Consider the following 13884-nt stretch of genomic DNA (forward strand, 5'->3'; position numbering starts at 1 on the left):
ATCATCCACACTTTTTAAGTGTCCACTAAAATAAAACTGCTTTTTCGTTGCTTGCAGTGCCATAGTAATGAATTTTGATACGATTTTTTGTTTATTTTTTAAATGTTTTCCGCATGTCTTGAAATGCCACCATAGCAAATTTAGTTGCATTTGAAACTGTAAATATCTTTCTAAACAGCGTTGAATGATGCTGTCTAAATATATCACTTGGTACATGGATTTACAATAATAGGCCCTATAGATATGACTGCAGTATAGTAGGGTTTTCCTATTGTCATTTATTCCAGTTTCAATCTTTAAAATTTTGCGATGTTTTAAGTCATTCTTCATTTACATTGACCGCTTGTGATATTGTCCAACCACTTATATTGCAAAAAACTGAAAAATATCATATATACATATCAGTGTTCCTCAAAATTGATGATGTGTATAAGAAACATTTTCTCCAATGTATTAAAGAGTTTGTTTGTTAATTTACGGCAACGCAACACTTGGGCGATCTGCCTAGGAGGATGTCTTCCAGGAAATCTTTTTAAGGATAACTGGCCCCTATACAGGCGTTACAGACGTGGAGAAAACCCGGAAAACTGCACGTCCCAGTGTTTGGGAAACAGAACAGCTTGGAAAAAATTCTATGAACAAGAAGCCATGGACCACTGTTTTGAGTAACAATGATGTGTGCTGAGTTTCAATTCAGCAAATCCAAATCAATTCAGCAAATCCAAATCAATGTAATACTTTTTTGTCTTTAATTTTATACATTCGACGATCATTTATTTTCCTAATTGCCAAATGATTATATTCTCTGACTGAATATACTTTATTTTTTCCTCTCACTTGATTACATATAGAACATCCATTTAAAGAACTAACCATAGGCAACAAAGATCTCTTTCAGCATTAGTTAGGTTAAGATAGGTTAGGTTGCAGACTGCAGCGGACACAAATACAAGTATTAGGTCGCCGTGACGTGCACCCATTCTATTGCTATCTGCAACCAGCACATTACGCACAGCGTTTGATGATTTGAGTAACATAAATTTATAGTATAACGAAACGCAACTCTTTCAGCACATTTTACAGACTGAAGAATCACTGTTTCCCCGTAATGGGTGGTATAACAGTCACAACTGTACACCACTTAGCAGATCGTGCTCCGTGATTCATGCAACATATTGTGACACCGAGTGATTTTACCAAATGTCTGGTGTGGAATTTGGGGTAAGTGGCTTATTGGTCTAGTATTCATTGATAGTACTCGATATCTGAACATCCTAAAACACAACGGTGGAAGAATGGCTCGATGACTTACAATTAGTGCTATTACAGTAGGTTTGGCACCAGCAGATGGTAGCTAACTTATTCTCGAGAAACGTATGTCAGTAGATTGCAGAGCAGTTTGGTAATCTCTGAATAGAACAACACGACCCCGTTCCATTGCTACCACCTTCCTAGACTTGACCTCACTATAGATTTTTCGTGTGGGATCACCCAACAAAAAATCGTTGGTGTATGATGCGTACCAAGCAGCGCCACATGATGTTGGTGAACTAGAAAGATGCGTATTACAGAACTGTTAAACGGTGACATCAAGAGTGCTATGTGACATCCATAACACCACGTTCAATCGTTTGCATCTTTGTATTGCTATTGAAGGCAGCCGTTTTGAACACCGTCTCCGTTATACATAACAGAGGAAAAGTATGGCGATCGTCAAAAAGCGACCCTCGAAGATTTCTAGATTTTTGGACTCGAAAGACCTTAAAACGTCGAAAAATTAAAAAAAAAATACATTTGGGGTTTTTTCTATACGATGGATGTTAGTGCGTGGATATATGAGGGGCACAATTTTGTTCAATCTCTTTGAAGTTTAATAATTCCTGTGCATTTTGTCGAACATTTCTGAAACTTTGCAAGAGGTTTGGGTACTAGGGGCATTGATGCTATTAACTTTTCGTAGATAAAGAGGTGTCATGTGTCATATCTCGCGTAGGGTAAAACTTAGTAACGATTTTACTCATTATTAGTATTTACAGTTTTTTAATTAAAATAAAACTCATCACTGTCCTCAAAATTAAGCTTTTTCCATTTTACAATAATTAAAAATATAAAACGTTTTTAAAAATAAAATATCATAACAGATAGCGCCAAATGAGGTTTTTAATGTTGCCAGGAAAGTTAAGCAACTCGTTAGTAGATTTTTTGTATGAATTTCTGCAATGCATCTTTTACAGAGATTATTTGTATGTCATATTAAATCGTTTTTAAATGATTATTTCGTTATTTTAGCCCTGAAACAAGCACGTATCATATGCACACACTTGTTCAAAGTTGGAAAGATCTCTTCTACCCTTCGGATAGATGCTTACGTGGTCACCTTGTATAAGAGGAGAAACAAAAATAATAACTTCATATATATATTTTAATTTCCTGTTGTAATATAAGAAATTAAAATGTATCGATTTTATGGACAGTTAAATTATATAAATTTAAACTTTAATTTTCGCATTACAGTACATCTGTAAAAACAAAGATAATCTGGTGTTGTTTTAAATACAGATAATATATTACATTTAAGACTAATATTTTTAACTCAAATTTTGAAATTCGAAGTTAAAATCGATAAAAATGTAAGCTTATCCTTCTTAACTATAATAATTAATAATACACAGCAGGGGGCGAACATTATTTTATCAATTACACGTATAAACGTACAAAAAAGTGACTTGCGGATATCTGTGCAACACTTCAGAAACGAAAATGAATTATCCATTACTCAAGAGTTGAGACTTAGCATTATGTAATATTTTTATAAACATCCTCACCCCTTGTTTCGCATCGTAACTTCAATTTAATAGATTATTTTATATACAGAGATTTGATCAATCAAACTTTTACAATATATTTTTGTTAAAACAATATTTAGAAAAAACATACGTGTATCTAAAAATTTTACATTCATTTAGATCAGTGATTCTCAAACTTTTTCGATCCACCGCCCCCTTTGTTCCATAAAGTTATACCCAATGCCCCCTAACCCATTTTCTCTTGTGTGAGAAAAGGATTGGAAATATTCTTAGGAAAACTTTTCTATGAATCTCACACTTTGTGCCCTTACTGTACATTGTTCTCATCATCTGGAAACCATTAAACGCAATGTTTCCTCTTATCAGCCCCAATTTTGCCTTTGGTCACCGTTCAATACCCTGCCTCTATCATAGATCTATTCATCGCGCCAGAAGGGGGCGTTATTGCTTACTTTGAGAAACGCTGAGCTAAAATAAAAGTCAATGTGTTAGAAATATTCAAGTTGTGACCTTCAATAAAAAATAAAAAATATATAAAATGTCAACACTTTATATATAGAATTTGTCTGCCGTCGCCCCTCTATATTTCCTTAACTCCCCCCAATTCTCTTTGAGCCTTCTACTGCCCCCTGAAAGCCTCTAGCGCCCACAAGGAGGCGTTATCGCCCACTTTGAGAAACGCTGATTTAGATTCTTTATAATAGTTTTTCTCTGAAAAGAAAGTACAAACACAAAAATTTATCATGAAGTTTATTAAATTAAAAGAAATAAAAAAATTTTACATCATTAAACACAACTTTCCATGTAAATTCGTTTTACTTCAACATAATGTTAAACATGTATTAAAGGCTAAATGCAATAGTTGAAAATACATAATTCTTTTATGTTAGGAAATTACGTAACAGATATGCTGACAAGTTTACTAATGAATAAGTTTCAATGCATAGTTAATCTGAAAAATAAAAATAAAAATTATTATTTATTTAAAACCTATCCGAAGACATCATTATATCAGTTTACTGCAATTACATAACATGTAAGTATGTACAGTACTTATGTATATATGTATACAGTGAATAATTGATATAAACAGTAGGGGAGACCGGGGCAACTTCGGCATACGAGGCAAGTTTGTCAAGCGCTTTTTTTTTAAAAAACAAATTAAAAGGAGACTTTGGTTATAGGTTAGGCAGTTGAGTTTTATTGGTGGCTTGTTGAGTGTAGTGTTTTTATTGTTCTCCAACAAGCGTAGTTGAATTATCAAGCAAATTTTCATTTTCGTTCAATTCCATATAATATTTTTTTTCCATTTATATTGAATTGGCAGGTTTTGTTATAATTCCATGATAACGAAAGTTACTTTTCCTGTTAGAAGGATGTAACTTCAACTTATTCACGTGGCCAGATCGTGGCTTGGCATTCTGTTCTCAGGGTTGTACTTAATGTTTCGAAATCATGACTAGCGGGGTAAGATCGGCAACATAAAGCCACATTAGAAGCAAAGGATAAAAATCAAACAGATGATAAATGAAAACATGTTTGCATTTGTTATTCATGTATATATGTCTTTGAACTTGCATTTCGTTGTAATAATATTAAATGGGTGTTGGATTTGTATTTCTTTGTTTTAATAGTGAATTCCAACTTATACATTGTTAATAACATAATTTTATATACGTGCCTATCTTGCCCCATTACTGTTGCCTCTATACCAGGGGCAACTTTAATAAAAATAATTAAAATAATTACAACTTTACAAAAAGAGAGAAGTTGCCGAAGTTGCCCCAGGTATAGGGCAATTTCTCTCTTCTTGTAAAGTTGTAATTATTTTAATTATTTTTATTTCCAAACTGATTTTAACCAGTTCTATAGTAAGGAAACATTCCTATAAAATCAGTTTGGACATAAAAATAATTAAAATAATTACAACTTTACAATAAGAGAAAAATTGACGAAGTTGCCCCAGGTATAGGGCAACTTCTCTCTTTTTGTAAAGTTGTAATTATTTTAATTATTTTTATTTCCAAACTGATTTTAACCAGTTCTATAGTAAGGAAACATTCCTATAGACTAGGGGTGGCCAACTTGCGGCTCGCGAGCCACATGCGGCTCTTCGAAGGATTATTTGTGGCTCTCGATAAATGTACTGTACCCAAGTTCCCTTTTCATTTTTGTGTTATTATATTTTAAAAAATTATTATCGTCCGTATGTGTTTCAAAATGTCTTTTAAATGACTGGAACCGATCAGGTTATACCTACGTGTGGGTGCGCGATTCGGGGATGTTTTTTGTTTGGGTTAGTCAGACGAGCAGGACGTGACCGGTGTCCAGTCCGACCGTTATAACCGTTTATTTGTTATATATTAAACGGCGATCTACGATTAGAGATCTTTAAGATCTTTACACTTTAAAAACCTAACAGTGGCGACGAGGATAAAGGATTAAGAATACGGGGAAGGACCCGGAATCAGTGAAATCGCTCGTAAAATCATTACTCGCAGAATAACAGGAGGCCGCACGACGCCGAGAGGAGGCTTTATACGAACTTATCAACGTTGCACTTAGTCTTTCAAATATGAAAGACTAAGTGCAACGTTGTAACAAATTTCATTTCCGTCCAAGTTAAGAATGATATGACTCATCGAAAACTGCGCGAACGAACATTAACAGTGGCGTAATTGTCTGTTATCGACCGACTCCAGACCGATTTTAAATTTTTAAACTGTTATTGCAACGGACAGTTAACATTGTGCTCTGGAGGAAACAATTTGTATCACTCTTGCTACGGATATTTTTTGTAATCTGGAATTTTTTGCATACCTTTAATTGCGGCTCGAGAAAAATTTCAAATTTTGAAAAATGGGTCGGACCATCAAGGAGCTTGGCCACCCCTGCTATAGACAATATACAAAGCTTTTTTTTTCAGTTTACAGCAGTATTTATTACACAAAATTTAAGTAAAGCTTAACATGCCTATCTTGCCCCGGTCTCCCCTATATAAAATACAAAGAAATAAATTCCCACAAATAACAAGAAAACAAATTTACCAAATTTTAAACTACGATATAATAATAAGTAAGCAAATAAAAACCGATAAAAACAATAGTATTATATTATTATAAAAATGGTAAAAATCTTATACAATATGGTAAAAGAGATATTAAAGTAATAATATTATACACTGAAACATAATATACGGTGGTAACAATTATTTCAAAAGTATACTAAAAAATAAATAAAAAAAATAAGATAAATATAAAAATAAAAGATCTTTGACTTTCATAATATAATACAATATAAAAGATCTCTATACTACATTCAAAAAATTTTAAAAATCCAGCATCGAGTTGAACAATAACTTTGCCGGCTTGTTTGTTGATTAATGTTTAATGGCACAAGTGCCTCATTGGCTATGCTGCGCCAATCTGGTAATCTTAAAATAATCCTAAAATATAAAAGAAAGCAGTAAAAACTATAAAATTTTAATATGTAATAAGATGCCGCGGTAAAATGTTTACTTTGCCGGCCAAAGATTAAAAGTTTGTGTGGCTCAATCTGTTACGATATTTTATTTAAAAAACTTTTATATTATTAATTATTAGAAAATGTCAAAAAGCTTAATTTTAAGACTATAAACGAGTTTTATAAAAGAAAAACAATGCAAACAACGTGTAAAATTTTCATAAAATCTGACCCCATTTCAGATATGACAAGTGACCCCTCTATCTCCTCATCTCCAAAATTCCACCTTTAATCACTAAAATTTAACAGCGCCAATCTCCTAATACACAAATCCTCCTTGCAAAATTTCAGAAATTTTCGACAAAAAGCAGAGAAGTTATTAAGCTTCAAAGCGGATGATGAATATCGTGCCCTCCACATACTAAATTCCATACACACAGAAAAAAATCCGATTTTTTTGCATTTCTCTTCGTTCTAAGTATTATGTATAACTTTTTATTATGTTTTAATTATCTTTATTTTTTAAAGTTATTTTTTAATTAAAATTTTTACGTTCCATAACTTTTTAAATCCCAAATATCTGTTTCGCAATCATGACAAAAACTTTTAACATATTTTGTATGTGGAAAAATGGTATTACTGCATCAAAGTGGCGTTACCAGAGAGGGAAAGAGACCATGGCACCCTCCAAAAGAAAAGGAAAACAAACACTAGAAAATTTTCCAAAAATCATTTCTTAATTAAAATTCATTTTCTTTTATATTTATAAAAAAATGAATTTTATTGTGTCGTGTCTTTTATTCCTATACTACTGATAAATAAGCAATCACATAAAGTTAAAAAAAATGTAAAATGGGAACAAGAAATTATTTATTGTAACATCGTCACGATGTCGTGCTGCAATTTTTAATCATATTTTTTTTTTTAATTTATTTAATTTAAAATAGGTTATATGCCTTTACCTAAAATAACTAGTGTCTTGCCCCTGTACAGTACATAACACTTTTCCCATTGTCGAGCCCCCTGTATATCATACTTTTCCTGTTAGCAACAGAGCCATGCCAATCATCTAACTCCTTTCAAAGATAAATGTTTGAATTGAAATAACATGGTTTTCGGTTTGCATCAGAAGTTCTTATATAGTTAATCGGGACCTCCTGTCCTGTCCCTATGCTTTCTATACTTAGTCTTTAATTTCATTATCTAACATTGTTCTCGATATTAAGGAAGAACAGACATACAGACAGCAAACGATAGTGAAAATTTATAGGTTTACAATTTTTTCAAATTGCAGTCCAAAAAAGAAGAAATTGTGAACTAAGGAACTACAGAGAAACATACATTTTAAACCCTATTAAAGGAAAAAGGTTATAATGATACGAATGTATAAAATACTACTAGAAGAGATAAAAACCTAATTAAAGAAATAGAAAAAAATCTGACTGGGAAACGAACACAAGGAAAACCTAGATTAAGATGTTTAAACTGAGTAAAAAAGGATAAAAACAGCGGGAATTGACATGAATGCCTGGAGACGAAAGATGCTTGTAGGCGAACAATGAATAAAATCTAGTTTGAAAGTAATAGTAATATTACATATGAAGAAATTGATTTAACATGTTGATTATATTTAAACGCATAACTCAAAACACAATATGCAAAGTAGACTATTATTTGCACACTAAGAGGCGTTGTAACAGATCTAAACATGCGCATTCATCAAACCCGACTTCGAATCTCGGTCTTCCAGATTGGCAGGCTTTAACTAATATTTTAATTTTTTATTAAACAACGAAAAGTCAATATTGAGAGAGGCATACTAAATCATGTGTAAAATTTGTAAGCATAAAAACGAAGAATATAAACAATTTGTAAGTCTAAATAGTTGATGTTTGAATCTATAGACATTATTCGTGGGTATACATTTATTTTGAGTTCTGTTCATTGTTAGTAGCAATAAATTTTTATTAATTTACCAATTTATTAAGATCTTATTAAATTTCAGTATAATTAAAACTTATCATTAATTATCTATATTATAAATGATTTTTCACAAATCTGAAGAGATAACAATTAGACAACATATCATTCTAAAACCATAAAATATTCTTGTAAATAAACATTAAAACTTTTGCCTGACTAATAAATATTCTGAAATTTTGATATACAAAATAATAAATTCTAATTGGAACGCAGTAAAAGTCTGATTTGTTAATTTACGAAGGAGGCAATAAGTCTAATATAAACCGACCAGACGTCCCGAATTAGGCGTGACAGTCCCGCTTTTAAAACTGTTTGGAAAATATCCCGCTTCTGCACTGTTTCATATATTCAAAAATAACCAATATTTATTGCATAAATCGTAAATTAAAAATGTATATAACTTAAGGCATAAACATTTTAATATCTAATTTATACAAACAGTAGACAAATCGGCGATGTATTGCTCAGTCTGGCAATCTGTCTGTCGTAGAAAGTGAATGTATAGGTGTACATATGCCAAGTAACACGTCCTACAAATTTCTAATTATCCGAGATATATTATAAAAAGGCAATTAAAGAAAACAAAACTACCTTCAAAACCTTAATTAAGCGTTTATTTTCGCTTTCGCTGTAACTCGTTATTTTGTAAACAAGAGTATGTTATATGGATAAGTTCCTATTGGTTGTTCGTCATCGATGAGGTCGGTATTGACGATCGTCGTCGGAATCGATTACATGACTTATCTGATGTCGCGGCGAAGCGCCCGTCTAATGTCCCGCTTTTTACACTTCAGGATTTAGTCACTTTAACCAATTGTACCAGATCTGGACCCCAAGGACTATGAAGTTACAGGCTATTAAACTATATCTTCAGATTCCTATGCGTTTTCGTCGTTATCCTACTGCAGTGCCGTACTGTATTTCATTGTCACATGCATGAAAAAGAACGCAATTATTACTCCGAGAAAACTCTCTTTAGTTCTGGTCGTTTCCAAAATTAAAGATGGTGCAAAAAGGTCAACGCTTTTCATTGAATGCCGAAGTTCAAGTTGTTGTATGGAATAGATAAGGAAAAACCAGTTTTTCTCACGAACGGAATGCAATACTAGATTGAACGTTTAGAAAAAAGTTTCCTTTTTAAATTATAACTACGTTTAAAAATATGGATAAGTGTGATTAAAATAAATGATTTTTACTACTGTTTAAAACTGGTTATACGATTTTACCTTTTCCTATACTAATTTTACAGAAATAGAGACCTTATTTATCAATCAACACTCCTATAAAATTTATGTATTAAACCAATATTTATACGCGTAAATAATCAATCTAAATGAAAAAATATCGAACAAACTTTATTGAAAGAAATAGAGACCTTATTTATCAATCAACCCTCCTATAAAATTTATGTATTAAACCAATATTTATAGGCGTAAATAATCAATCTAAATGAAAAAATATTATACAAACTTTATTGAAAGCTATATAAGTTATTTTATACTATAAGATAATTTTATATCGTTAATTTTAAAAATTCAAGTTAAACAAATATAAGAAATTTTAAATTAAGAAAAATGAAAACTACCTGTAATTTTTTTTCCAGTGTGCATGGAAAATTATTTTCATTTACCCAGAGAATCCAGTACCAAAAGCGGGTATAGGTTCTATTTCGGGTAATGTATCTTCCACAGATTCGGGTGTTACATGGATCTTTTCTTCCACGGATTCGGGTATTGTATGGATCTCTTCCTTATTCTCGTCTGATTCCACGATTACAACAGGATCTGCTTGTTCCGGTGTTAAACCTTTATCATTTGTTTCATTATGTTTAGAAGCACTTTCATCCTTATTACTATTTTTCGGCGGAGGATTGTCATTAGCATTAATGACTGAAAAAATAACTATCAATACAAAAATCGAGACCTAAAAATAAAAAAATAAGTAATATACCAAAACTTTAGAATATTTCCATTTTATAGTGATATGAATATTTAATTGTTTAAAATACATCTTACCAAATTTTTCATGTTGAGACCTTAGAGAAGACTGAAAATTAAATAGTTGTTGCTTCTATGCTGTGTAATATACAAACTAGTGTGTACAAACTAGTATAGCAACAACACTGCTGAACGTCCTTCACCTGACGTGAAACTATTCATCCTCTAAGGACTAAACGAATAAACAAGTTGATTTAAATATATTATTCCAGGAGATTTCTGGCTAGTTTTATTTAGTAAATAAATATAAAATTCTTTCAAATCTTTAAAAGTTCTGACATTTTATAGCATTATTTTATATTTTAAAACAATAAAAAAAAGAAAGTATTAACAAATTATGAATATAACCACTAAAATTAAAAAATTACATTTTTTAATACAGTAGAGCGTCGTTTATCCGAATCAATTGGGGACTGGGGTTGTTCGGATAATTTATTTTTCGGATAACCGATTACGTACGAAAAAATATATTAACCTATCTCATGTTGAAATTTTTTTCCGTTGCGTGTCGCTTCGCGTTGAATTTTCGTCGATGTTAAGGCTAATGTAAATAATAATCGTGGCTATTGTATCGTTAAAAATTATTTTTTTATTTTTTACAAACAAAATAAATATATTGAAAAATATAAAAACAAAAAAATATATACTTTAGAAGTTAATATAGTATCAAAAACGTTCGATTCAGCATGACACACAGTCCTCAGAAAAACATCACACAAAATTGCCAGTGCTGCCAGCTAAAATACACACACTAACAAAAAAAATATTGGAGTAGCCCAAGATATAGCCAAAGATTGCAGCGCCACAGCACTAGCGAAAATTTAAATTTGCTGACTGGAATGCTTTCGGATAACCGGCTTTCGGATAAACGACGCTCCACTGTATTAACTTTATTATATAAACAATTAATTAAACAAAATTTATGTATATCAAATTTGTTAAAATTATCTTGCAATACTATTAAATATCATTTGCAAAAGTTTTATTTTACTTAAGCATTTTTTAAGACTGTAAAGTTATAAAGGCCTAGTCTATAAAAGGTATATTTAAAGTATATTTATACATAAATTTCATCATCAATTTAATTTCGGAGAAGGAATCTTTTAATAATTGACATATAGGAGTTTTGTTTTTATTTTAGTAAATTATATATTTGATATTCATTATATTGTAGTACATGCAATGCTATAATATGAAACGCTTTTAGCAAATAACACAAAATATACAGGGTGTATATGAAGTCCTATCATAAAATTTGCATACATAAACTACACACTAAAATAAATAAAAAAGATCTAGCAAACATGGGTTCCAAAAGAAACCAAAACTCTGCAGGCTTGATTAACAAGTCAGACTACGTCCACTGACAGTACCTCTTACTTGTTCAAAATGGTTTCCCGGAAACTCTAAACAACTGTTATTACTCCGCATGATGGATTATCATACTCTTTCAAATATACCAGGTTGTTGCCGACATTCGTGAAATGCCTGGACAATTCGTTTCTATAAATTATCACCGTTTGTAATAGGTTGCGAGTGCATTAGTTGTTTTACGTGGTTCCAGAAATAAAAGTCAAAGAGGATTGACATCGGGTAGATTGACATCGATCAAGAGAATTGGGTCGATTTGGCTACTCTACAGATCTATTTCCACCTATCCTTCAATTTGAAAACTTTTCGTCGGAATACTGGCATGTTAATATACTAAAATGCGCTGTCACGAACCACATATCTGCACGAAACTGCAAAGTAACATTATCAAGCATCTCAGAAAGTATGTTTGCCATTAGCTGCTTCAAAAACTGATGGTACAGAGGTCCTGTGAGACGCGAACGTAGGAGATATGAATATGGATCAATCAGTTTATCCCCGCAATTCCCGCTGAAACATTGATTTCTTAGTTTATCCCGCTCAATCGTGATGATAATATATACTGTCTCTAATTAACATCGCTTCGTCTGAAAAGAGAAGTTTGGAGAGGAACTGGCATATATATATATATATATGCACATTTTTAACGCAAGGCTATTGTGTAATCTTGGAGTTTCAATTCCGAAAATCACTGAGGCGACAAGAAACAGTTCATTTTCATTCAAAATTCTCCATATAGTCATATGACTAACCCACTTTACAGTAAAGCTGTAATCCTCCAGATGCTAATTGGAGACTGATTGGAACTCGTTTAAAAGACGTTCCACCATTTAAGGGTTCCGAATGACTCTTTCACCCCCGTATTCACCAACGCGAGTTAGAGTTAAAGTTAGGGTTAACTCGCGAGTTATTGGTAAATTGGTATTCACCAACTCCGAATCTCGAGTCAAACACAATAACCCTAATTCTAACTCTACCTCTAGAAAATCGGCGAGTAGACGATAACTCTAGGTTTGACGCCTGCGCAAAGCGATCTATTTCAGGGAAAAATGGCGACATTCGACGAGAACGAAGCCGAGAAGCTAGAAAATCTGAAATATCTAGATTATATAAATCAGTCTTTCTCAACGGTAGCGATATCGTCCCCATGTGGGCGTTTTTCCATGTTGAGGAGGCGATTAGTAACAATTTATATTTTGGGCGAAAAACAATTTTCTGGGCGTTATAGTAAAACATTATATTAAGAATAATTAGATATTTTATTTGTTATATCGTACAATAATTAAACAAATAACATTATACTAGTCACTAGTCTATTCAATGCAATACGAATTTGGCGTTAGTCTTGGTCCTCAGTATCGGAATTTTGAAGTGAAGGGGCGATAATAGGTAACGGTTTTATTGAAGGGGGCAATACTACGTTGAAGGGAGCGACGATTCGTTAGAGGTTGAGAAACACTGCTGTATATATACAGTAGAAATCTGTCCGTTCACGAAATTCCCGCCTGAGAAGTTTGCTGTTTTTCAACAAATAGATGGAATAAGCATGGGAACGGCTACGGAACCGAAATTAACGAAATTAGTTATGAATAAGATTGATCAAGAGATAGCAAGTTGTAATGGAATCCTTTTTGTGGCAAGATATGGATGACATTTTCTTGATTTATGATAATAATAAAATAAATAAAACTCAAATTTTGAATTTCGTTAATGGGTTGTACTCTTCAATTCAATTTAAGATAGTTTATAGAAAATAGAAAGTAAAGAAAAAAATTGAATTATTTAGATATTTCAATAATTAGATCGGATAATATGTTTATAATAAAAACATATGGAATGAATTATAATACTCAGAAGATAATAAACTATAAATCCTATTGTCAGTTGTCAATAAAAAGAAAAGTACTTTTTAGAATTATTCATAATATGAACAAATGCGCATGATATAATGAAAGATCAAAAAATAAGTTAAAACAAAAAGTTTAATTGAATGATTATCTAAATATACGGAAACTACAGATTATAGATTATGTTGCTATAATGTTCGATTTAAGAGTGTACATGTCATTTTCGTACATTCGTAACACATGTCGTACCTCGTACTTCGAACGACTGTAACTTCGGACGCTTTAAGAGTTCGAACGCAGAACCATTGCCATGCAGTTACCAAATAACTAGTTTTTTCCTCCCTTTAAAACACTTAGTTAATCTATGGTAATTTAAAATTATTTTAATCAAATTTACTGACATTAAGATTTTAAATT

The 13884-nt window shown here is 31.8% G+C and overlaps 1 protein-coding gene across 1 annotated transcript; it reads right to left on the minus strand.

Moving 5' to 3' along the window:
- Positions 1 to 3555: 3555 nt before the first annotated feature.
- Positions 3556 to 10378, minus strand: LOC111640243. The gene is made up of 3 exons (XM_023386242.1): positions 10268 to 10378; positions 9838 to 10175; positions 3556 to 3759 (listed from the first exon to the last, which is right to left on the minus strand). The coding sequence occupies exons 1-2, from the start codon at positions 10277 to 10279 to the stop codon at positions 9879 to 9881; spliced, it is 309 nt and encodes a 102-aa protein (XP_023242010.1). The 5' UTR covers positions 10280 to 10378; the 3' UTR covers positions 3556 to 3759; positions 9838 to 9878.
- Between the last annotated feature and the right edge of the window lie 3506 nt (positions 10379 to 13884).

The sequence above is a fragment of the Centruroides sculpturatus genome, unplaced genomic scaffold (assembly GCF_000671375.1).
Source record: "Centruroides sculpturatus isolate CEXI.00-Female unplaced genomic scaffold, Cexi_2.0 scaffold1443, whole genome shotgun sequence".
NCBI classification, from domain to species: domain Eukaryota; kingdom Metazoa; phylum Arthropoda; class Arachnida; order Scorpiones; family Buthidae; genus Centruroides; species Centruroides sculpturatus.